Source organism: Trichomycterus rosablanca, chromosome 5 (genome assembly GCF_030014385.1).
Source record: "Trichomycterus rosablanca isolate fTriRos1 chromosome 5, fTriRos1.hap1, whole genome shotgun sequence".
In the NCBI taxonomy this organism is placed as follows: domain Eukaryota; kingdom Metazoa; phylum Chordata; class Actinopteri; order Siluriformes; family Trichomycteridae; genus Trichomycterus; species Trichomycterus rosablanca.
Window position 1 is genome coordinate 19,848,278 of NC_085992.1, and position 26,800 is coordinate 19,875,077.

A 26,800-nucleotide genomic window follows, 5' to 3' on the forward strand; every position below is an offset into this window, starting at 1 on the left:
GTTTGTCTAATACTTAAATAAAATCTATGATCTAAAGAAATGTTTGTTGTGGCATATGGAAAGTGTTTATTAAAGCAATAAGCCACGAGAGACCGTGCGTTACTGCGAGTGCCTTTCCCCGTGATAAAATCATAGCAGTAACGAACGGTCTCGAGTGGCTTATTGCTTTTATAAAACGGCGGTCAACATAAAATATAATAAAATATAACAATGTTCAATTTATAAATGTTTTTATTTACAAAAACACTTACAAAAAGCATTCTTCCGCGAAATCAGGTAGTCCGTTAACAGTGTTGCTGGCAACATGAGGGCGAACAACATTCGCAATAAACATTCCTCCACAAACACTATTACACTATTTCTTGGACGAAACACCCGCTTAATGATTAGGATTACTGTTTATATTAATCTGGACATTTCCATGTATAGTACATGACTTAAAATAGTGTGTCTTTTCAGTGGCGTATTAATATGGAATGATGTGAGGTGGTCATAGGTGTGCGTATATCGGGGATTTTACAACAGCTTCAAACGCGGCTCAGCCAATCAGATTTTAGGACCAGAACTATCCATGTTTGCTAATAAGAATTTCTGATGTACTCCTAATATATGCACACAATATGCATACACAGCTGCTGGATGCCTACTTTAGCCGAGCCCACAAGGAACAGAAGGAGAAGTTCCTAAGAAATCATGGATTTTCATTGTTGGCAAACCAGCTATATCTGCACCAGGGCACTCAGGGGGTGCTGGAGTGCTTTTTGGGAATGCTGTTTGGTCGGCCTGTGAGTTTAGAGGAGGAGTGAGTATATTTAATTTTTTTCTTTATTTGAATTTTTTATTCTGGGTGGAATTGTTCTCAAGGTTAGGATTTTTCCAGATCACACACAGCAGTTTCAGACTGGACATTATTTTTAAAAACACAGTCGACTTTCTGTTTAGTTACAAACAGGTCCAAAAACAAGTCTTGTGCCTGCCAGTATGTGGTAACAACATTTTACCATAAATCCAATGTTTACTGCAAAATACACAGATGTACACAAAAACTTTGTAATATGGTGAAAATACAGAATTATGGACATATGTAAATGTTCAAAAGTCCATGTTTTGTTAACATGTTCTTCAATCATTAATAATTAAGGCGTAAAAGGAAAGGGATTGTTCCAAAATGGAATTTGACCAGGGACGTATTATTTGTTGAATGAGAAAATACTTTAGCCACTACAGTTTGAAGTCTGTCATTTCATAATCTGCCCCACACTGAGCTGCTGGCAGACCAGTCTAGCACCTGCATAACTATAAAAGCACCCTTTTGTAATTCATGTTATATGTGCTTTTGCCCTATTTTGCTAAAACTAGAAGGGGCATTCCTTAAAAAAAGACATAAGCTGCGTCCGGAATCGCATACTTCCATACTCAATAGAATGAGCGAAATGAGTACGCGAGAGCGGTAAGTATGTCTGAATACATAGTATACACAAAAAGGTATGCGAGAAGTACCGGATGACCTACTTATTGGGCAGCCATGTTTGAGTATGCAAGCGATGCACACTTGCGGTCCGCTAATGTATCCCATAATGCAACTGGAGCTGTGTAGGCGTTCGAAGCGGAATAAGAAACAAGAAAGATAGTGGAAAACGGAGAGTCCTCTGTTTACAAGTGTAAGTAAGATAAATAAAATAAAAATTTTTAAGACGAATAAATAACAAAAAGACGATAAAATATCCCCAATTTTGGCGAGTGGGATTTGTAATGAGTCTGTAACTATGGTGATATTACGTCATCACATCCTCACATCATCACTTGACGTTGGTAAGATGGCGGATGTAGTACGTAGTGGTGGTGTGTGCATACTGCACACTTTTGTACTGAAAGTATGTACTTTTTTACCGGCCGAGTAGTGCATACTTCCTCCAATCTAGTACGTACTCTGTAAGTATGCGATTCCGGATGCAGCTCTAGTCTAGGTGGCTGTACCAATTATGCACTTGTACCCCTCAGCATGAATGATGCAATCACAGATGCACATCACATTTTACCCCATTGTGTTACGATTTATTAATGCAAAGGTCATATTTACTAGCCATATTTTGCTGAAACCTATTTGGTGTGTGTAGATAGATAGATAGATAGATAGATAGATAGATAGATAGATAGATAGATAGATAGATAGATAGATAGATAGATAGATAGATAGATAGATAGATAGATAGATAGATAGATAGATAGATAGATAGATAGATAGATAGATAGATAGATAGATAGACAGACAGACAGACAGACAGACAGACAGACAGACAGACAGACAGAAACAAACAAACAAGGGCAGACACATACACTTAGGTAAGATTTTAGTAGCACCAATTGGCCTGACTGTATCTCTCACACAGACACAGGGGAAACATGCAAACACCACACAGTAAGGACCCTCAGCCGGGGAATTAAACCCTGGCCCATTTTGCTGTGAGGCCGGAGCGCTACCCACTGTGCCACGGCTCTGATTCAAAAGATCATTATGTTTACTCACACAAAGTACATCAAAAAATACATGTTTTTAGACTTATTTACTTCCTTCTTTACAACTTTTTCTTTTCTGTAGTCTTGACTTGGAAGACATGGAGAGCATCTCTCCCTTCAGGAAGCGCTCTGTGGTACCCATCCTGGGGCTTCTGGAGAACTCTTTGTACGAGAACTCCCTGGTTCACAATGCCATGTGTGTACTACTACAGCTATTAAATGCTTGCCCAAAGCTGGCTGATATCCTGCTGGACCATGGCCTACTCTATGTACTCATCAACACACTTTCTACCCTTAATGGCCTGGAGAATGGGTATGATAAAATTTTTGCTCTCTTTTTTGAGAATGTTGTAAATATTATCTATTCCTTGGGATAAATAAGCAGCTTTGACACAACTCTAAACTTAGAATCTTCAATTCATGTCAAACATTTGTCATTAATTATGACCAAAGAAAAGGATTTAGTATTAAATAACTACAGGCTCACATCCACCGTAATTATCACTTAACATATTATATTCAGAAGCTAAAGTCACCTTGATTATAGGATGGTGGGGTATGTCATGGAAGTTGTCTAAACTATGCAAATTTGTTAACAATATTATTTTTTAAGCTCCCTAGGGTCACAATATAAATAAATATATGGCATTGAGAGATTACAAACTTAATACCTAATGATACCATTTGTTAAAGTCTTAGACAGGGTAATTGGCCCTTTTGGGTGGGATTGGGTGATGGAATTCCTGACTAGACAGTCTTGGTAGTTTCTGAGATTTTGTGTAGATTAGAGGATAATTAGTGCTCCTCCTTAAGTGTTTTGTGTGACAGAAGTTTAAAATGCTGCAGTGCCTGGCTTATTAAGTTAGCAAGGAAGCACATGTTAGCCCTGACCCTTCAGCCCTCAATTGCTTAAATTGTATTTATACATAATTGTTAGTCGCTTTGAATAAAAGTGTCTGCTAAATGCTGTAAATGTTTTACTTTTCAGGATAGCTCCAAACGAGTACAGACTTCTACTATGTGACATTCAGCAGCTGCTTGTGGCTGTGACCATCCATGCCTGCAGCTCTTCTGGCTCCCAGTATTTCCGCATAATTGAGGATCTTATCACCTTATTGGGTTTCATGCAGGGCAGCAAAGTACATCGCACTCAAGGTACAGACATTAACACCAGTAATGAAAGTTAATTCATTACTTTAATTTTGTACATATTTAAAACATTTGTACTTAATTACTTTTGCTATTTACTTTTTACTTACTCTCACTATATTTTACAGAGTAGTTGCTCTAAATCAACTAAATCTAAATCAATTAGGCTTCTACACAGACATGATTAGCTAAGCCTTGGGGGTGGGGGGTGCTTGTCATGCTCACGCACAAATAAAGTGAGGAAAGGAAAAAGGAAAGGTGGTTTGAAGGTCTTCAATAAATTTGTCCAGTTACCGCTGAACGATTGTCTAGGGGCGTGGGACTGACTGATAGAAATACTTATCAAATACATTTGTGCATCAGAAATGTTTTTGTTTGTTGTCTGTTCCAGTTTAAGTTCATTTGATATATAAAAGAAATATTTTTGTTTGATTGTAATTTGCAAAGTGTTTATATATAATATATTTATATACACCAATAAGGAATAACATTATGACCACCGTCCTAATATTGTGTTGGTCCCTGTTTGCTGCCAAAACTGCCCTGACCCGTCGAGGCATGGACTCCACCAGACCCCTGAAGGTGTGCTGTGGTATCTGGCACCAAGATGTTAGCGGCAGATCCATTAACTCCTGGAGGTTGCGAGGTGGGGCCTCCATGGATCAGAATTGTTTGTCCAGCACTTCCCTCAAATGCTCAATTGGATTGAGATCTCGGGAATTTGTTGTGCTCCTCAAACCATTCCTGAACCATTTTTGCTTTGTGGCAGGGTGCATTATCCTGCTGAAAAAGGCCACAGCCATCAGGGAATACTGTTTCCATGAAAGGGTGTACAGGTAGGGGGTACGTGTCAAAGTAACATCCACATGGATGTTTCAAGTTTTTCCAGCAGAACGTTGCCCAGAGCATCACACTGTATCCACCAGCTTGCCTTCTTCCCATAGTGCATCCTGGTGCCATGTGCTCCCCAGGTAAGTAACGCACACGCACCCGGCCATCTACGTGATGTAAAAGAAAACGTGATTCATCAGAACAGGCTACCTTCTTCCATTGCTCCGTGGTCCAGTTCCGATGCTCACGTGTCCATTGTTGGCACTTTCGGCGGTGGACAGGGGTCAGCATGGGCACCCTGACTGGTCTGCGGCTATGCAGCCAGATATGCAACAAACTGTGATGCACTGTGTATTCTGACACCTTTCTATTAGAACCAGCATTAACTTCTAAAGCAATCTGAGCTACAGTAGCTCGTCTGTTGGATCGGACCACACGGGCCAGCCTTCGCTCCCCTCGTGCATCAATGAGCCTTGGCCGCCCATGACCCTGTTGCCGGTTTACCACTGTTCCTTTCTTGAACCACTTTTTGATAGATACTGACCTCTGAAGACCGGGAACACCCCACGACAGCTGCAGTTTTCGAGATGCTCTGACCCAGTCGTCTCGCCATCCCAATTTGGCCCTTGTCAAACTCGCTCAAATCCTTACGCTAGCTAATTTTTCCTCTGCTTCTAACACATCAACTTTGAGGATAAAATGTTCACTTGCTGCCTAATATATCCCACCCACTAACAGGTGCCGTGATGAAGAGATAATCAGTATGATTCACTTCACCTATCAGTGGTCATAATGTTATGACTAGTCAGTGTATGTGCTGATGAGAATTTCTGATGCCTTCTCAATATATGCATACACAGCTGCTGAATGTGTACTGTAGTCGCATATCGGCATCAGGTTGGGCGTCAAAATGCCACATCAAGTATTCAGACCAGAATGATTTGCTGTGTCAACCCCAACATATAGGAGCAGCCAAAATAAAAATAAAAAGGATAGCACAGGGCTCTAGAGTGCGACCAATTTGGTCGCACATGCGACCTAATTTCTCAATGGTGCGACTAAAAAAAATCTCAGGTCGCACCGGTGCGACCAGGCGTCCGAGGGGCAAAAAACAACAGACACACATTAGGCCAATATCATGGTCTAAACCAATCAGAGATAGCGAAGGGCGGGACAATATTGTAGCGGTGATATGTGAGCGACATTCAGCTCAGCCAATCAGAATGCAGCATCAGGTTTATACACGTGCGTTCGGACGTTCTGCAGTAAGTTTAGTTTTGTATATGAGACTTGCCGGATGTCCCCAGAATGGAAGTTCGGGTTCTGGAGCTTGACGGTGTAAAGTGCTGTAACGCTCACTTAAGTCCTGACTAAACAGTTAAAGTGACTCTACCCTGTCGTGTGCCTTTATTCCCACACCTCCACCACCGCACAGCAAAAGACCCGCAGCATCCCCACCGGACAGCGGCTAGGTGAGCCGACCCTCTACAGTAGCAAGGGGCTAATGCTAGCGGTAAAGTGCGACGATAGTGAAAGTAAAAACACGACAATATTTTCGTTAAGTAAAATATAAAAATAACTAAAAGACCATAATATATTACAATACATGTAGTCAAAATACGCAGTGAGTGCACCGCAAGCGATTTTGGGAATCTGTGTAAAAGATCCAGTAAAGCTGATAATATAATGCACTGCATTTAAGATTACACTCTAACACTCTAGAGCCCCATACACACACACACACACACACACACACACATATACATATCATTTTAAATATACACACACACATAAATAGATATACACACATACATACACATTTACTCTATTATTATTTTTATAATTTTTATAAGTGTGCTATAATTAGTCTATAATACTATAATTAACTGTAAAGAGCATGGGAAGACAGTGGCCGGCAATAGTATATTTGTGACTGGTTCTAATACATTTCGAATTGAAAGGCTGAAAAAGCACAATGCATCTATAAAACACATTACATGCCTCGATAAATGCACTGCCCAAGTGTCCCCTCTCCCCGCTGCCTTTCAGTGGCAGGCAGCAACAAACAGATCATCAGACGAGGCCATGTTGACCAGATTGTTAGTTATTTACAAGTCAATATTGCCTGTATGGACAGAGATTAAAAAAAAAAAAAAAAAAAATGAACCTGTAAAACTGCTGTGTTAAATGTGATGCGGTCGAAAATTTGGGTGCACCTAACTTTTGTGCTGGTGCACCTAAGAAAAAAAGTTCAACCAGTGCAACCAGTGCAAAACGTTAGTCTAGAGCCCTGTAGCATTGGCTGTTACTATATACCTATTTACCAACCGTTTTTCTTTTGTTCATTCCACAAACTTAGCAGTCTAACATTGCTCCTGTCCTAAAGTTGAGTATTTCTTTTGTGCTAGTTTCCATTAAATAACTGCAAAAGGACAGTTTATGAGTCACTATTTCTTTTTATTTGCATTTTCTCAAATATCTTAAATACATTTTTTGAAATTAATTTGTCAATTAGAAATGGCTATGGGCTTGCAGTTTCGAGTTCTCCTATCAGCCATTGATTTTATTAAGACGACAACCAACCAGGACCATCAGAAGCTAAGTACCTCCACACAAGTGTCCTCCTCGTTACATCAGGCTCTCCATCAAAAGCGAAAAAGCATTGCAGGTGAGAAAAAACCCTTTAAGCACAGTTTATATTTGGCATTTATTACTGACCCGTTGGATAGCTTGGAAGTTTGGTTTTCTGCTGTATATAAATGTTTTTGCATTTAGTCTCATGTAATTACTATATTAGTTTTTACTTATTTTTTATGCCATTTTAACAAAACATTCTCTATCATCTAGGGCCCTAAGCCAGTTCACATTTTCATTTTACTCCCACCTCTGCCAAGTTTTTATGTTGATGTTGAAAAAAACCTTTTGTTCTTGTACTTGGACTGTTTAGACTGATGCATGTAACTGTGAACCAAACAATTTACTCGCCAGAGCGAGAATAAGACAAAAATGTAGATTGACTGAGGTTGGTGTCATAAAATCCAAATTCTATTACATTACAATGCTCAAGTTGTTTTCTTTTTTTCTTTTTTTTTTACTATACCCGTCCCTAAGGTTCAATGGCCCTCAAAGACTCCATAATTCCCTGTATACCCTGGCAGCACTACTGTTCCTATGGCCAGATCCCCTTACCCCCAGCATTCAGCTTTCTGTCCCAGGACAGCTCCCTATCTCCCTCCCCTGGATTCTCCGCCTGTACTATCCCCTTCAACAAAGGTAGTTCCTGCAGCTCTAAAAAACAACTCCAGCCTCTTTTGCATTATTTGCTCCACAAGCAGAGGACTGACTTACTTAACTACTTAATTTGCATGACTGTTCTTTTTTTGCCCAATACATGTAAAGAGTACTGGTGCCTAAGTGTGTGCTACCAAGTTTTAAAACCTAATCCACCTTATAATCTGTTGCATGTTTAACTAATGCTACAATGCTACAAATGCTACAAAAGGCATTCACATCTGGCGTGGCTGCAGCATTGCTTGATGTGCATGGATCTGAGTGAGAAAGAGTCTGGAAAGTTAACAAAAGAACCTGTGGAAGTTTATTTCACTGACTAAATAAAAAATAAATTATCTTTATATGTAAATGTTTGACTTTATTTTTTGCAGTATTCTTTTTGTATAATATTGCACATGTACATGATGCAGGTCAGCGGAAATTCTCTTTGGCACAGTCAGATTCATTGCTGATGCGGATGCGTTCTGTGGCTACTGATGAGCTTACTCAAATGATGCAGCGACGGATGAGTCTGGAGAACCCCATTAGAGCCAGTGAAACTGAGTTCATTCAGAGACTGCAGAGACTTGTAGTGCTGGCTGTTAACAGGATAATATACTATGGTAAATTTCTAATTTCCATTTTTAATTAATTATTTATATTGAGAATTATTCCAATATGAACTTGATAATTACATGAGTATATATGCTGATAATAAGTTAAAAATTACTGCTGAAGCTGGCTATGTACAGGGGAGCAGTAAAAGAGAAGGTTCGATAGAGAAATTGCATTTAAATTCAGTCCAGGTTTAAATGCATTATAATTAATTACAGTGCCTAGCAAAAGTATTCGGCCCCCTTGAACTTTTCAACCTTTTGCCACATTTCAGGCTTCAAACATAAAGATATGAAATTGTAATTTTTTTTGAAGAATCAACAACAAGTGCGACACAATCGTGAAGTGGAACGAAATTTATTGGATATTTTAAACTTTTTTTAGAAATAAAAAACTGAAAAGTGGGGCGTGCAATATTATTCGGCCCCTTTACTTTCAGTGCAGCAAACTCACTCCAGAAGTTCAGTGAGGATCTCTGAATGATCCAATGTTGACCTAAATTACTGATGGTGATAAATAGAATCCACCTGTGTGTAATCAAGTCTCCGTATAAATGCACCTGCTCTGTGATAGTCTCAGAGTTCTGTTTAAAGCGCAGAGAGCATCATGAAGACCAAGGAACACACCAGGCAGGTCCGAGATACTGTTGTGGAGAAGTTTAAAGCCGGATTTGGATACAAAAAGATTTCCCAAGCTTTAAACATCTCAAGGAGCACTGTGCAAGCGATCATATTGAAATGGAAACAGTGTCAGACCACTGCAAATCTACCAAGACCCGGCCGTCCCTCTAAACTTTCAGCTCAAACAAGGAGAAGACTGATCAGAGATGCAGCCAAGAGGCCCATGATCACTCTGAATGAACTGCAGAGATCTACAGCTGAGGTGGGAGAATCTGTCCATAGGACAGTGCACAAATCTGGCCTTTATGGAAGAGTGGCAAGAAGAAAGCCATTTCTCAAAGATATTCATAAAAATTCTCGTTTAAAGTTTGCCACAAGCCACCTGGGAGACACACCAAACATGTGGAAGAAGGTGCTCTGGTCAGATGAAACCAAAATCGAACTTTTTGGCCACAATGCAAAACGTTATGTTTGGCGTAAAAGCAACACAGCTCATCACCCTGAACACACCATCCCCACTGTCAAACATGGTGGTGGCAGCATCATGGTTTGGGCCTGCTTTTCTCCAGCAGGGGCAGGGAAGATGGTTAAAATTGATGGGAAGATGGATGGAGCCAAATACAGGACCATTCTGGAAGAAAACCTGTTGGAGTCTGCAAAAGACCTGAGACTGGGACGGAGATTTATCTTCCAACAAGACAATGATCCAAAACATAAAGCAAAATCTACAATGGAATGGTTCACAAATAAACGTATCCAGGTGTTAGAATGGCCAAGTCAAAGTCCAGACCTGAATCCCATCGAGAATCTGTGGAAAGAGCTGAAAACTGCTGTTCACAAACGCTCTCCATCCAACCTCACTGAGCTCGAGCTGTTTTGCAAGGAAGAATGGGCAAAAATTTCAGTCTCTCGATGTGCAAAACTGATAGAGACATACCCCAAGCGACTTGCAGCTGTAATCGCAGCAAAAGGTGGCGCTACAAAGTATTAACGCAAGGGGGCCGAATAATATTGCACGCCCCACTTTTTTTATTTCTAAAAAAAAGTTTAAAATATCCAATAAATTTCGTTCCACTTCACGATTGTGTCCCACTTGTTGTTGATTCTTCACAAAAAATTACTATTTCATATCGTTATGTTTGAAGCCTGAAATGTGGCAAAAGGTTAAAAAGTTCAAGGGGTCTGAATACTTTTGCTAGGCACTGTATATATAATTAAATCTCATTTAAATTGCTTGCACTGAGTGAATTCTTTATATTTATTTTTAGATAAAAGTAAAGATTTCCTGGACCTTTTAAACTTTCCGGAGTCTCCTGATCACACAGTGAGCACACCCTCAAATGCTGAGCTGATGTCAGATGAGAACAGCTTTACTAATCCTGCTTCTTTCTCACTGGCCAACATGAGGTGCTTTCAGAAGGATCTTCTCAAGCTCATGATGGAGGGCATAAAGATTGGCCTGGTTAGTGCCACACAGCACTGTTATGCATATTATACTTTTGTTACTGGGTTATAATTGTGAGGATATGTTTTCAACAAAAATATTTTGTAGTCTCTTTCACATATGCGTTTTACTTGAGGTAAATTTTAGGTAATCGTTAAAATAGTGTATGCGTACAAAAGCCAGTATGTTACCAGGTAAAAATTTCAGACATGGTGGCTGATTAAAAAAAAAAAAAAAAAAAAAAAAAAAAAAAAGATAACAACAGCTAAGCCTTAGAGTTAGTAAAAATGACGAACAGGAGAAATGTCTTGAAATGGCCAAAATTAGAGATTAAGATCTCATTAATTGCTAATGGTTAATTCTAAATGAATTCAGTTGAGGTATTCAGTTGAGTCAATTACCTGCAAATGCCCAGTAGCTTTAATCTCTTAAACTGTTCTGCATTAAAAAACTGCACTTCAAATGGTAATACATCAAAAAGCAACAGCATCCAGAAATGCAGCTGACTTTTCTGGGCTCAGACTTGTCTGAGATGGATTGTTAGATGGAAATGTGTGCTGTGGTCTGAAGTCTATTTTTCTGATTGTTTTTGTGCATAATGAACATTTGTTTATTTCGTACCAAAGAGGAAAGGGGCTTTTGCAATTGTTAACAAAGAAAAGTTAAAAGCCAACGTCTGGTGCAGGGGTGTGTTAGTGCCAATGGCATAGGCAACTTGCACATCTGTGAAGGCACAAATAATACAAAAAGGAACATACACATTTTGTAGCAGCATAGGCTGACATGTACACAACATCTTTTCTTAGAAAAAGAACAGCTCCAGTTTCATTATTGCAACAATTGATGTTCTCAGTTCCCAAGCAATTAGAGATTGTTATAAGGAACAGGAATGTTAAACAATGGTATACATACTGCTTTCCTATGATGTTTTGAAACATGTTGTAGCCATAAAATTACAATGTGTGTTAAACAGTTAAGCTGGTATTTTAAACAATAAAACTTTGTCTTTTTGCTGTTTTCAGTTGAGTACAGGTTAAAAAAAGCAAAACATTGTTGCATGTTTTTATTTACATTTTACCTTCTGTCCCAACTTTTTAGGAATTGGTTTTGTATATGCGAATAAACACCGTATCTCTGACTGTTCTTGTCTCAATTAGGCCAATTCAGGTCGAAGTGGAGCACCACGACAGCAGTGGCATCGTATCTTATGGTCTTGCAGAGACACCTTTCGGGTCCAGATTGGCCGACTGCTGGTGCATACGCTCAGTCCTGCACTTTCTCTAGCAGACAGAAAGGAGGCTCTAGAATTTGTTCATGAGCAGAATCATCCCGACATTCTGAGAGAGAGTCTAAGCCCTGGGCTTGAGGTAAGCTGTAAGGATTTACAGCACAATCACTTTATTTTGTATTTTTATTCTATTTACCTTAAACAGAAATGACAAATGTGCAATGTGCACATACAACTTGGTTCATGATAAAATACTTAAAATCTGTTAAAATAGTTGATTAATTTAGTTTATTTGACAGAAAACTATTATTGATGTATTTAGTAAAAGCTTGATTCATTAATTATGAATTTAAGATTTTAAAGAGAATTTTAAGTTTTCCTGTGATTGCAGCAGGTTTTATTTGTCTGACTGTAAATAACCCATATAAATGTCTTCATGACCCTTTACCCGCCATGCTATTTCCAGAGCAGCAAGAGTCTCTCTGGGTTTTGCTTTTTCTTTCTAATTCTTTTGTGGCTAGTTCCTCTTTAAATTCCTTAGTTACACCTGACCTTTCCCTTTGTCACAACACAATATTGACTTGGCAGAAAAACTGGTACATCAGTCTAATACTTGTTAGGTCACCCATGGAAGTGTAGGACTGCAGAAATACGACGGGGCATGGACTCCACAAGCTTGTGGAAATATTCTGTTGACAATGAACACAATGCTTTTACCAATTCTGTTGTATTCCAAGGTGTAGGATTTCTGTGTTCCACAGCACATTGCATGGTATCCTAGATGTTTAATGACGTTAAAATCGAGTGACTTAGGTGGGAATGGCAAAACCCCTAAATCATATGTGTTACTCTAACCATAATTTGGCGTTTCTAGACATGTGTGGTGGTGGTGCATTGTCCTACTGAGAGAGACCTAACCCATCAATGCAAAATGAATTCAGGTGTAACCCGTCGAAAGAAAGCACACATAGCGTTTACCTCTCCGAGACGTTTGTAGGTGTACCAGGTGTCACAACACCCAGCGCATCAAACACTTCAGTGTATGGCTATGTGTTGTCGCTGATCAGAGTGCCCATGTTAACCACTGTCCACCATCAAAAGCACATACAATGGGCATGCAGGCTTAGGAACAGGACGTTGGAGCAGTGGAAAGTTGATTGGTCTGACAAATCTTGTTTTCTTCACGGTCATGTGGATAGCGAGTGTGCATTGTTTAGCTTGTAATGTAGGATGATCCACCGTCAATGTACAGAAGCTGAAGGACCTACAGCCTTACTGCATCTGTCAGGTCCCAAACAACAAGAGATTACATGGTCACTGTGACGATAATTGTGAACTACCTAGTTTTTCCTTTCCCACTTATGGTGGCAGTGGCATCCTGTTTTGATGGGAATGCTTTTTGACATCAGGGACAGTCAGGGGGTGTCTAGTCAGGATTGAAGGAAAAATGAATGCTACAGAAAGATATTTAATACAAATCTGCATCCCTTAAACACACTGCCAAAGCACAGTGGTTTAATCAAGTACAAATTACAAAATTAAAAACTTATAAATTGCCTTATTAGCCAAATGGCATATTAGTTTTTAAATTAATGGAACTATAATTGGAACCATTTTTTCCTGCTATATATGTATGTAAAAATTGCATGCAAAGTTTTAAGCAGTTTCACCAAATTTCATTTTTCATTTTTTCACTTTTTTTCAAGTGAAAAAAAGTAAGTGTAATGTTTGTTGCAGACTATTTTAAAATATGAACTATGTTGATGCACAGTTACTTAATAGCTGATTAACTTAAAACCTAGAAAATGTACTTTGTAAAGTCAGACCTAAATTCAGTCACACGTTGAAATCACTTTAAAAGCATGTGCTGAGTGCTTTAAATTTAGATGTAAAAGGGGTGGATAATGCATAAGAGATAATATTAAGTAAAAATCTACATTTGTTGTGCAGTTTTAGCTTAGCTGTTTAGGTACTGGACTATTGATCGGACTGTTCAAACCCTACTTCTGCTAAGTTTCCACTGTTGGGCCCCTGAGCAAAGTTGTTAACCCTCAATTTTTTGCATTGTGCGAAGTCAGAATTGTAAATTAATTTGGATAAAAGCTTCTGCTAAAGCTTACAAATTTTAGGAGAATTACTACAGATCTAAAGTGAAGCTAACTGATGCTTACAAAGCAGGAAAAGGGTTTTATATAATACAAAAGCACTTTCAGCTCAAAAAAACAAGAAATGGCAGTCATGGGGGGCTGTGGTGGTCGAGCAAGAAAACTGCTTGTATGAGTGCAGATATTACAATTAATTTTGTTTCTATTTTTTAAATACTGTGTAATAGCAATTATACTGTGTAATATTATGATTAGAGAGGCTTGTTGTTATTTGATAAGGAGGGCTGAAACTTTTGAATACAACAGTATATTTTAAATGACCCAGTAGCTGTTAAATGTACTGTACATACAATTAGTAATACGTGGTTAGTGTTTGCAGCCTAGAAACTAATGGATCCTTTTATTATGCTGTGTATATACACTTGTGTTTTATAGCATGGTCCGAAGCTAGCTCTGTACCTGTATGAGATGCTACATGACCACAAAGAGAGCCTGACAAAAGAAGAGCAGGTTGCTGCTAACACCTTTATGACATCGCTAAAGTTGTGTGGCCACCGCTGCATACCTCCCACCGTTCCACCCAAACCAGACCTCCTGAAAGCCATCAAAGAGGTTAGACATTTTAATCAGCTACAAGTATATTTACAACAGCAATTACAACATGACAATGTCTTTTAAGACCTTAGTACCCCTTAACCATCAATGTTAGGTACTTAAAAATTTAGGTGACAGCTGTTTTAATGTTCCTTTATAAAAAATTTTGCCTTATGCTATACAATGTATTTTCATAAAATAGTGGCTGCTTTAGCTCTGCACTTTTATACAAAGAAATAGGCCACGGTGGGAAAATGGGTAAGCACGGCTGGAGAAAAACTATAGCTAGGAAGCCAGTAGATACAAGAATTACCACTATTTACAACAGTGGCGATCAGAAATGTATATTAGTATTAACATTACATATATTTGAACCCCAAGGTAGCTTGGCTACAACAGCCAAAAAACAGGAATCTGAGAATGCAGTAAGCACATGTACAGCTTAACCAGTTAAATATTGGCTAAATGTTTGATAAAGCTTGATTTTTGCTGAGCCATGCTAATGCTAATGGTGTGGTCATAATTTAATCAATTTACCCAACCTGCCTTGTTTCAACGTTTCAGGCTGGTGGTAGTGGAGTAATGGTGTGGGGACTTAATAATGTACCATGTCTCAAAGCACTTTGTCAGCTTGACCTGGTCCCATTAACTTAAGTTCATTGGACATCAAATATATGCCAAAAAATAAGACTGGCTCTTTCTAGTACTAGTCTGGTGCTCCTAAAGAAAGTAACCCGTCAGTGTTTATCTGAATATTCTTGGTATTAGTAATTAATTAATTATCAGTCGACTATACTCGTATTCAGAACAAAACATGATATGTTTATAATCATGTTACAATGTAACTCTTTAACTCTCTACTTTTCCTGGCTGTTTCTGAAGTGTGTTAATGTTTCTTTATTACTCTAAGGAGCAACTTAAATATGAGTCAGATGTGAGAACAAGTAAAGGTGCATGGGAGAAGAAGCTGGTCAATGCCCAGAAGATGTAAGTTAAATTGCTGTATATGCAGTCTATGAGGCTATAAGTGGTGCATACCCTCTTGCAGATACCTAGCACCCTTTTTTATTGCACTTGTTTACAATATGTCATCATATACCCAGTATTTTCTCTTCAGTCTAATACAGAGGCTGGATGGTAAGTCAAAGGACATCTCCAAAATTGCAGCAGACATCACTCAGAACATGTCTCTTAAACAAGGCATGGAGAGGAAAAAGGTTATTCAGCATATCCGAGGCCTTTACAAGACTGACCTGAGTGCCAGTCGACATTGGCAAGAGTTAGTGCAGCAGCTCACCCATGATAGGTAAGTCTCTGTATGGTTCTTGACATTCACCTTAACTGTTCTTTATTTCATTGTGCTGATTATTTCTATTTGTTTAATACTATTTTTAAAATCCACAAAGTTGAATCAGTTCATCTGGACACAAGTTTGTTGTAGAGATACGTTTCGTCACTCAATCCGAATGACTTCTTCAGTCTGAGCTGGTGGTGAATACCCCAACCTTATATGCAGTCGATTTGCATAACGACCGATCACCACGTATTGCATAACAATGGAACCGGTGATCAGGTCCATATGCAAATCACAATGACCATTAATTACAATGGTCATGTGTGTCTTTCACATATGATTGGGGTATAGCTCCTATTACGGTGTTGTAAGATGGTGAGAGATGTACTCTCAGGCCCCCTCCCCGGTTCAGGGATGGTCGTTCCCTCTTCACATAGATGGCCTCTTTGACTCCCCGTTCAAACCAGCGTTCCTCCCTGTCAAGGATCTGCACATCTTCATCATTAAATGAGTGGCCGCTGGCTTGCAGGTGGGTGTAAATCACGGAGTCCTGGCCAGAGGAGGTCGATCTTCTATGCTGGGCCATCCGTTTCGCCAGAGAGGACCACCCTTACCACGGACCAGGTGTGCACACTCCTAGAACTGTCTTCAGTCCACCTACTTCTCGTACAGAGGACAGTTCTGCAAACAGAAACATGGGTGTGCTATGGGGTCCCCAGTCTCACCTATTGTTGCAAACCTGTACATGGAGGAAGTGGAAAAGAAGGCACTAAGGTCCTACTCAGGGACACCACCGAGTCATTGGTTCAGATATGTGGATGACACCTGGGTTAAAATAAAATCCGAGGAAGTACCACATTTCACGGACCACATCAACTCGGTGGACAAACACATCAAGTTCACAAGGGAGGATGCAAGCAACAACAGTTTAGCCTTCTTAGACTGTGAAATTGCTATTCAAGGTGGGGGACGTTTGAAAGTAAATGTGTACCATTGAAAATATACTAAATGGCCAAAAGTATGTGGACACCTTAGCACAAGCTGGCCTGGTTTGCTTCCCATTTGTAAGGTAAAGTGTGAGGTTCGGTTGCAATGCCATTCATGATGCAGATGTGAATTGGACCTTATTTAAAAACCATTTCTTAGCCTTTTGTATTTGTATTTTATTTATTTATATTTTTGTTTGTTTTTGCCACATGTGGCTTATGATTAGAGCCCTACTAAATTTATGGGAAAAATTGTTTAATTTCACTGACCTTTTTCAAATTAATGGAATTAATGGAAGCTACAGTGCACAGCAAAGCCTACTTTAACGGTTGAATGTAAACCTAGAACATTTTGCGACGGTCTCAAAGACAAATTCTCGTCCGTGCTCTGGAACCCCCCGTTTGCTTTACTTTTTTTAGCAGCAGCATAAAGGAGTATGTACTGAACTACTTAATGTTAACCCTCCAGAGGCTGTAGTTTAGTTACTTGGGCTAAAATGTGCATAAATAGTAATCTTTTGACTACCTGGTAGGTGCTTGGGTGTGATGCTGCAGTTAATGTACTAGCCCACCACGACTGGCCGAGGTGCCAGCATGAGAGATGATTGATTTACTGATAGTAGTGCGTGACATTGTTTGGATACTGCTCTCTATGAAACCCCGACTCTGGCAGGTGAAAGAAAGCAGTTGGTGACTGCATGCATGTCAGAAGAGGCTGTGGCTCTCCAAGATCATGGGTGGGGGTCTGCAGCGGTGGAGGGAATTAGCAAAGTCTACCTAATGTTTCTTTTAAACATTATAATGTTAAAACTTGTTTAGTTAAAACTTTTTCTTTTTTGTTAATTGTAATAAATGTATGTTTATGTTTTTAGAGCAGTATGGTATGACCAGTCGTCATACCCAACATCATGGCAGTTGGATTCTACTGAGGGACCCAACAGGGAGCGCAGGCGCCTGCAACGATGCTACCTTACTATCCCTAATAAGTACCTACTTAAGGACCGGCGTAGACCAGAAGGTACACTATATTATTTTACAAAAACTTCTTTAAGTAAGAGGAATAAACAAGGATTAAACAACACATGAATGCATTACAGAATACAGTTTTGACTGGCTTTAGGATGTATGGTATATCTAACTGCTGATTGTTGGTTCCTGAACAGAGACTATCAAAGGTCCACTGGCTTTCCTGTTTGAGGACAAGACCCACTCATCCTTTTCTTCCACCGTGAAGGATAAAGCCACTAGTGAGCCAATCAGGTCCTGCAAATGTCCTTCTTGTTTTAAAGGCATTTTTAGTCACTACCTAAAAGTTACATTTTGAAAAATTACTGTGGCACATTTTGCTGTCACAGGAAGCTAACAGGCACGACTTGTCCTGTTTTTGTTTTGTAAATTACTTTAGGTTCACACGGAGGTGTATAAGTGTAGCTCCCTCTAGAGAAACTGCAGGAGAGTTGTTGCTGGGTAATTTGTTTGTTTTTAAATAAGATTTAAGTTAAAAATAACATTTTAAGTAAAACACTGCACTGACTACAAGTTTGCTATGTTTTGTGTGTACAGGGAAATCAGGGATGTACTTTGTGGAGGACAATGTATCTGAGGCTAGTGATAGCCAGGTTAGTTTAACAATGGTATGTTGATGTGTTTTTGTAAATGTGTGTCTATATGTGAGTGACTTAATTAAACAAAAAAACTTTTTAGCGAAGTCCTCATGGAGAGACAGATCCTGCCTCATTCTGTTGGACCTATGAGGAGATTAAGGAAGTGCACAAGCGCTGGTGGCAGCTCCGAGACAATGCTGTGGAGATCTTCCTCACCAATGGCCGAACTTTACTTCTGGCCTTCGACAACACAAAGGTAGCACTAATCTCTTTAGAGCGCTAGCACACGTGAAGGCATTGCGGGTTACTATACAGCGCCCTCCACAATTATTGGCACCCCTGGTTAAGATGTGTTAAAAGCCTTAAAATAAATTCAATATTTATTGCAGAAGCATAATCTCACACGGAAAATAAAAAAATCCCTGACTAAGAAATAACTATTTTTCATAAAATCACGTGTTCCACAATTATTGGCACCCCTAACAATTCCTAGAAAATAATTGTAATTGAAGCATTTCTGTCATTTCTACTGTAGTTCATAAAGTTGATCACAGTATCTAGGAACCTTTAATTAGTAATTCATCACTTCCTGTTTCCCTGGGGTATAAATATGATGTGACACAGAGGCCCATTTCTCTTATCCACTCTTCAACATGGGAAAGGCAAGAGAACACACCATTCAAGTAAGGCAGATGTGTGTCGACCTTCATAAGTCAGGCAATGGCTACAAGAAAATAGCCACTCGCCTACACCTGCCCATATCTACAGTCAGAGGAATCATCAAGGATTTTAAAACAACTGGAACAGTGGCAAACAAGCCTGGACGAGGACGCAAGTTTATCTTGCCACCACGAACAGTGAGGAGGATGGTAAGAGAAGTAAAAAGTTCTCCAAAGCTCACTGTTAGAGAATTGCATCAAAGAGTAGAATCTTGGGGTCACAAAGTCTCCATAACAACCATCAGGCGCTATCTACATGCCAACAAGCTGTTTGGGAGGCATGCACGGAAAAAGCCTTTTCTTACTTACAAGCATAAACGTAAACGTCTGGACTTCGCTAAGCGGTACTGGGACTTCAACTGGGACCGTGTGTTTTGGTCAGATGAGACCACGATAGAGCTTTTTGGCAACAAACACTAAGTGGGTCTGGTGTAACACAAAAGATGAGTATGCGGAAAAGCACCTCATGCCCACTGTAAAGTATGGGGGAGGATCGGTGATGCTGTGGGCCTGTTTCTCTTCCAAAGGCCCCGGGAACCTTGTTAGGGTGCATGGCATCATGAACTCTTTGAAATACCAGGACATTTTAAATCAAAATCTGGTGGCCTCTGCCCGAAAGCTGAAGATGGGTCGTCACTGGGTCTTTCAGCAAGATAATGACCCTAAACATGTGGCTAAATCTACACAAAAATGGTTCACCAGACACAAAATCAAGCTCCTCCCATGGCCATCTCAGTCCCCAGACCTCAACCCAATTGAAAACCTGTGGGGTGAGCCGAAGAGGAGAGTGCATAGGAGAGGACCCAGGACTCTGGACGATTTAGAGAGATTGTGCAAAGAGGAATGGTCGAAGATCCCTCTCTCTGTATTCTCCCATCTTGTGAATTGTTATAGGAGAAGAGTAAGTGCTGTCTTGTTGGCAAAAGGGGGTTGTACAAAGTATTAACATCAGGGGTGCCAATAATTGTGGCACACATGATTTCATGTAAAATAATTATTTCTTAATGTGGGATTTTTTTGTCACCCCATTCGCTACAGTGTTTAAATTAATTGTTTATTTTCTTTTTTGGTCTATTTAGTGTAGGATTTTTAAATCATAAAAAAGTGAACAAAAACTTGTAAAAACCTGTAAAACAAAAAAGGCCAAAACCTGGGGATACAACCACAAGTTTATTCTTCTTCTTTCCACTATTCATTTTCCCTTCTGTGTCTTAGGTTCGTGATGATGTCTATCACAACATCCTTACATCCGAACTGCCCAACCTGTTAGAGTACGACAATATAAATGCACTCACTCATCTATGGAGTTCCAGTCAGATTACTAACTTTGAGTACCTCACACATCTCAACAAGCATGCAGGACGCTCTTTCAATGACTTGATGCAATACCCAGTATTTCCTTTCATCCTGAGAGACTATGTAAGTGAGACACTGGATCTTCAGGACTCATCTATATACAGGTGATCCATTACTTTGAGATTTAAAAAATACCTGATCATTTAATCAAGTATTTAATTTATTTTGTTTTGATTGTAATACATTAAATAACTATGAAAAAGTTTAGACATTCTACTTTTCAGAAAGTGTTTTACAGCTTTATGTCTAAGATTTTCTTTGATATTTTTTAGAAATCTAAGCAAACCCATTGCAGTACAGTCAAAAGAGAAGGAAGACAGATATGTGGACAACTACAGGGTACTGCTTTGGCTATTTCTTGGTTAATTCTTCTTTTTAATAATGGTTTTATTTTTATTATTCATAAAACAATACTTCAAAACTGACATCAATTAATCTGGATTTGTAGTATTTGGAAGAGGAGTATAAAAAGGGTGCCTGTGAGGATGATCCTATGCCCCCTGTACAACCTTACCACTATGGGTCCCACTACTCGAACAGTGGTACTGTCTTGCACTTCCTAGTCAGGATGCCTCCCTTCACCAAAATGTTTCTCGCCTATCAAGGTAATCTAACGCTCTAATGTCCTTAACCTGAGAGTGTTGTGTCAGTGTTGTTTGTTTGTTTATTAGGATTTTAACGTCATGTTTTACACTCTTTGGTTACATTCATGACAGACACGGTACCTACTCGTTACACAAGATTCATCAGTTCACAAGTTTAATCTCAAACACAATTATGGACAATTTTGTATCTCCAATTCACCTCACTTGCATGTCTTTGGACTGTGGGAGGAAACGGCAATTAGTACTAATAATTAGCATTTAATATTAGTGTTGAACAGGGCTTGCATATAAGTAGCTGGGCCTTTAAACAGGCCACTGCTTTAAAGACTGTTTTGAAGTAGCAAAGGTTTCCTGTAGTGTCAAGTATTAGGCTGTTTTAATCATATGTTGTTCCATTTTCCTTTCTACTTGCCTTCCTTTGTTCAGACATTATTGTACCTATCTCTCTGATCCCATAGACCAAAGCTTTGATATTCCTGACCGAACTTTCCACTCCATGAACACGACATGGAGACTCTCGTCTTATGAGTCCATGACTGACGTTAAGGAGCTCATTCCAGAGTTTTTTTACCTGCCTGAGTTCTTGGTAAACAGAGAAGGTATTTAGTTTTTCTTTTTCTTTTTTTTGCACTGTCTCAACCACAAACATCTGCATGGTGTATCTGCAGCCTCCTAATTCATTGTCTCGTTGTTTCTCATGTTAACCAATTAACCAATTATTTAAACACCATATGAACCCCTGTAAGCAACCCCATAATGTAGCTAATACAATAAGTTGCTTGATTGTTCAGCATTGTTACTGTCTTTTTACTAAATTTCTATATTTTTATTTAAGCTAAAATAAGGGTAAACAAAAAATTACTTGTACCTAAATGGTAATGTAGACAAATATTAAAATCACACATCCAATCCAAATTAGACACTGCAAACACAAGTTTCGATAAACTTCAATAGTTAACTGCAGTAGTGGAATAGTTTGTCAAATTATTTCTGTATTTTATTAACAAAAATCACCAGAAGGTTGAAAATGACAGAATATTACACCTCTTATATATATATATATATATATATATATATATATATATATATATACACAGGGGTTGGACAAAATAACTGAAACACCTGGTTTTAGACCACAATAATTTATTAGTATGGTGTAGGGCCTCCTTTTGCGGCCAATACAGCGTCAATTCATCTTGGAAATGACATATACAAGTCCTGCACAGTGGTCAGAGGGATTTTAAGCCATTCTTCTTGCAGGATAGTGGCCAGGTCACTACGTGATGCTGGTGGAGGAAAACGTTTCCTGACTCGCTTCTCCAAAACACCCCAAAGTGGCTCAATAATATTTAGATCTGGTGACTGTGCAGGCCATGGGAGATGTTCAACTTCACTTTCATGTTCATCAAACCAATCTTTCACCAGTCTTGCTGTGTGTATTGGTGCATTGTCATCCTGATACACGGCACCGCCATTGGATGCACATGGTCCTCCAGAATGGTTCGGTAGTCCTTGGCAGTGACGCGCCCATCTAGCACAAGTATTGGGCCAAGGGAATGCCATGATATGGCAGCCCAAACCATCACTGATCCACCCCCATGCTTCACTCTGGGCATGCACCAGTCTGGGTGGTACGCTTCTTTGGGGCTTCTCCACACCGTAACTCTCCCGGATGTGGGGAAAACAGTAAAGGTGGACTCATCAGAGAACAATACATGTTTCACATTGTCCACAGCCCAAGATTTGCGCTCCTTGCACCATTGAAACCGACGTTTGGCATTGGCACGAGTGACCAAAGGTTTGGCTATAGCAGCCCGGCCGTGTATATTGACCCTGTGGAGCTCCCGACGGACAGTTCTGGTGGAAACAGGAGAGTTGAGGTGCACATTTAATTCTGCCGTGATTTGGGCAGCCGTGGTTTTATTTTTTTTGGATACAATCCGGGTAAGCACCCGAACATCCCTTTCAGACAGCTTCCTCTTGCGTCCACAGTTAATCCTGTTGGATGTGGTTTGTCCTTCTTGGTGGTATGCTGACATTACCCTGGATACCGTGGCTCTTGATACATCACAAAGACTTGCTGTCTTGGTCACAGATGTGCCAGCAAGACGTGCACCAACAATTTGTCCTCTTTTGAACTCTGGTATGTCACCCATAATGTTGTGTGCATTGCAATATTTTGAGCAAAACTGTGCTGTTACCCTGCTAATTGAACCTTCACACTCTGCTCTTACTGGTGCAATGTGCAATTAATGAAGATTGGCCACCAGACTGGTCCAATTTAGCCATGAAACCTCCCACACTAAAATGACAGGTGTTTCAGTTATTTTGTCCAACCCCTGTATATATACTGTATATATATGTGTATGTGTGTGTTTGTGTGTGTGTGTGTGTGTTAAGCATATGTTTTTCTTGCCAGGTTTTGACTTTGGGGTTCGGCAAAATGGTGAGAGGGTGAACCATGTTAATCTGCCTCCATGGGCAAGGAATGACCCACGGCTCTTCATATTAATTCACAGACAGGCTCTTGAGTCTGATCAGGTGTCTCAAACACTCTGTCAGTGGATAGATCTGGTCTTTGGTCTCAAGCAAAAGGGCAAGCCTGCTATCCAGGCCATCAATGTCTTTCATCCAGCGGTTTGTTGTACCAAAATTATTTTTTCTGCTTTACAAATTAAAAAATTTAGATACTATGGAAATGTTATATGGTTATGTACCATTAATGTTCTTTTTTGCCTTTTTCGAGTTTTTAGCCTGTGAGAGAATCTATATAATAGTTATTGTTGTAATTGTTGTTGTTAATATTATTAAAATGATATTGTTTATTAAAAATTAATATTAGGAAAAATTTTCAGTGTGATCAGTTCACTACTCTTCTATGCAGTTTAAGCTGTACTCTCACTTGTCTTATTTTTTAAGGAGTGCAGTTGTAAATGCAGTTGTAAAACTCTTGAATGCATTTTTGTTTTAAAAAGAAATGTACAAAAAATTGTTTCTGTAGACATACTTTGGTATGGACGTCTCAGCAGTGGAAGATCCTGTACAGCGACGAGCCTTGGAGACTATGATCAAGACGTATGGCCAGACGCCCAGGCAGCTGTTTCACACTTTACATATAAGTCGTGCTGGGCCCAAACTTATGATGGAGGGAGAGTTGCCTGCTGCCATGGGTCTACTGGTGCAGCTGGCCTTCAGGGAAAGCCGTGATCAGAACAAAGACGTTGTCCACCCGGTGAGTCTAAACCCACTCTGTCTCTGATATATTTGTACCATATATATAAATATATATATATATATATATATATATACAGGGGTTGGACAATGAAACTGAAACACCTGGTTTTAGACCACAATAATTTATTAGTATGGTGTAGGGCCTCCTTTTGCGGCCAATACAGCGTCAATTCGTCTTGGAAATGACATATACAAGTCCTGCACAGTGGTCAGAGGGATTTTAAGCCATTCTTCTTGCAGGATAGTGGCCAGGTCACTACGTGATGCTGGTGGAGGAAAACGTTTCCTGACGCGCTTCTCCAAAACACCCCAAAGTGGCTCAATAATATTTAGATCTGGTGACTGTGCAGGCCATGGGAGATGTTCAACTTCACTTTCATGTTCATCAAACCAATCTTTCACCAGTCTTGCTGTGTGTATTGGTGCATTGTCATCCTGATACACGGCACCGCCTTCAGGATACAATGTTTGAACCATTGGATGCACATGGTCCTCCAGAATGGTTCGGTAGTCCTTGGCAGTGACGCGCCCATCTAGCACAAGTATTGGGCCAAGGGAATGCCATGATATGGCAGCCCAAACCATCACTGATCCACCCCCATGCTTCACTCTGGGCATGCAACAGTCTGGGTGGTACGCTTCTTTGGGGCTTCTCCACACCGTAACTCTCCCGGATGTGGGGAAAACAGTAAAGGTGGACTCATCAGAGAACAATACATGTTTCACATTGTCCACAGCCCAAGATTTGCGCTCCTTGCACCATTGAAACCGACGTTTGGCATTGGCACGAGTGACCAAAGGTTTGGCTATAGCAGCCCGGCCGTGTATATTGACCCTGTGGAGCTCCCGACGGACAGTTCTGGTGGAAACAGGAGAGTTGAGGTGCACATTTAATTCTGCCGTGATTTGGGCAGCCGTGGTTTTATGTTTTTTGGATATATATACTGTATATATACAGTATATATATATATATATATATATGTATATATATATATATATATTTATATTTATATTTATATATACATGGGATATAAACTGGGATCTGCGAAGAAAGAATTCCAGTGTACTGTACACCTGTATATGTACATAAGACAAACAAGGGCGTTCTATTCTATTTTTTAATGAACATATATAAATTAACTTAAACTTAAATTATGATTTTTAACGTCATGTTTTACATACTTTGGTTACATTCATGACAGAAATGGTAGTTATTCATTACACAGATTCATCAGTTCACAAGTTTTAATGTCAAACACAGTCATGTACAATTTTGTATCTCCAATTCACCTCACTTGCATGTCTTTGGACTGTGGGAGGAAACAGCGGTCCTGGAGGAAACCCACACAGACACTGGGAGAACATGCAAACTCCACACAGAAAGGACCCGGACCGCCCCACCTGGGGATCGAACCCAGGACCATCTTGCTGTGAGGCGATAGTGCTAGCCACTGTGCTGCCCACTTATATGTTTAAATGAACATACATGAACAAAGACAGTTTGCTTTACATAAACATGCAGAAAACAATTACAAAAAAGTAACAGTGCAGTGAAGTTAAAAAAAAGTTGTGTATTTCTGTCTTTACCTAACTGAGCTATGTAATTTATTTAATAGCTAACAGCATGTGCTTACAATCTTTTTGTAAAATGATTTACATTAAGTAATATTTATATACCTATATAAATGACATTCAGTTTCCTACAAAATGTAGCTAACTAATCATGCAGCATGTATAACAGATAGAGCTTGATGATATAGCTATAACATTTGTATTACACTCCTTACACCCATGTCACCCATTTTCTAAGTACTCATATGGGTCTTATTTTTACATTTTTGGCATTTATCAGACGCCTTTATCCAAAGCCACTTACATTACAGTATACAGTCTGAGCAATTGAGGGTTAAGGGCCTTGCTCAGGGGCCCAACAGCAGCAAACTGGCAGTGGTGGGGCTTAAACCAGTGACCTTCTGATTACTAGTCCAGTACCTTAACCACTAGGCTACGGCTTACAGGACGGTTTCCCATGCACTGCTGTCTAAGAGCTCAAAGTTTACACATATAACAGTGGTTTCCAGCCTTGCTGTACATGGACTAAGATTTTTTCTGATTACCTAAATCTTTTTTTTATGTTTAGTGTTTGAAGAAAGACCTACTTTATTTGTGATCTTGCATTGAGAAATGTTCTGACAAGCAATTTTCCCACAAAGTTTGGCACAAAATATTAAACCATTTTGGTTGCAAAGAGTCTTTTTTGGATCCTTCCTTTTTAACCAATCATGATACCTTCACCTGTTACCAGCTTAAACTGTAAATTGAATATTTTTTTCCCCCCATTTTTCTCTGACTTTAGCGCATCAAATTTCTGCCCGCCAATCATCCTCTCACTTAATGCTGGTCCCTGCTCCTAATTGGGGAGGGCGAGGCTGCTCCACACCCCCTACAACACGTGCACAGCAATCGAACATCTTATCACCTACACTTGACGAGTGCAGTGCAGTACAGCGCTGTGTATGGAGAGCCACACCCTCTACCGCACTCCTTTCCCATCTCCGTGCAGGTGCCACCAACCAGCCAGCAGAGGTCGTAATCGCACTAGTCTGAGAGAGAGTCCTCATCCGGGTTA

General features: G+C 39.7%; 1 protein-coding gene across 5 annotated transcripts in view; it reads left to right on the plus strand.

Annotated features, from left to right (window-relative positions):
- Positions 1–26,800, plus strand: part of lyst (lysosomal trafficking regulator) — a 121,752-nt gene that overhangs the window by 85,495 nt on the left and 9,457 nt on the right. For 3 of the 5 annotated variants that reach the window (XM_062995816.1, XM_062995818.1, XM_062995817.1), the window contains exons 26-47: positions 633–802; positions 2,600–2,830; positions 3,506–3,672; positions 7,013–7,165; positions 7,609–7,770; positions 8,199–8,390; positions 10,271–10,464; positions 11,604–11,813; positions 14,215–14,391; positions 15,284–15,360; positions 15,491–15,679; positions 17,526–17,671; positions 17,817–17,913; positions 18,059–18,120; positions 18,217–18,272; positions 18,358–18,513; positions 20,192–20,436; positions 20,605–20,671; positions 20,781–20,937; positions 21,396–21,536; positions 23,357–23,574; positions 23,939–24,169. In XM_062995816.1, the coding sequence (XP_062851886.1) occupies positions 633–802; positions 2,600–2,830; positions 3,506–3,672; positions 7,013–7,165; positions 7,609–7,770; positions 8,199–8,390; positions 10,271–10,464; positions 11,604–11,813; positions 14,215–14,391; positions 15,284–15,360; positions 15,491–15,679; positions 17,526–17,671; positions 17,817–17,913; positions 18,059–18,120; positions 18,217–18,272; positions 18,358–18,513; positions 20,192–20,436; positions 20,605–20,671; positions 20,781–20,937; positions 21,396–21,536; positions 23,357–23,574; positions 23,939–24,169 (3,498 nt within the window). The remainder of the gene's footprint in view (positions 1–632; positions 803–2,599; positions 2,831–3,505; positions 3,673–7,012; positions 7,166–7,608; positions 7,771–8,198; positions 8,391–10,270; positions 10,465–11,603; positions 11,814–14,214; positions 14,392–15,283; positions 15,361–15,490; positions 15,680–17,525; positions 17,672–17,816; positions 17,914–18,058; positions 18,121–18,216; positions 18,273–18,357; positions 18,514–20,191; positions 20,437–20,604; positions 20,672–20,780; positions 20,938–21,395; positions 21,537–23,356; positions 23,575–23,938; positions 24,170–26,800) is intronic. The other 2 variants (XM_062995819.1, XM_062995820.1) reach the window with 1 other exon arrangement.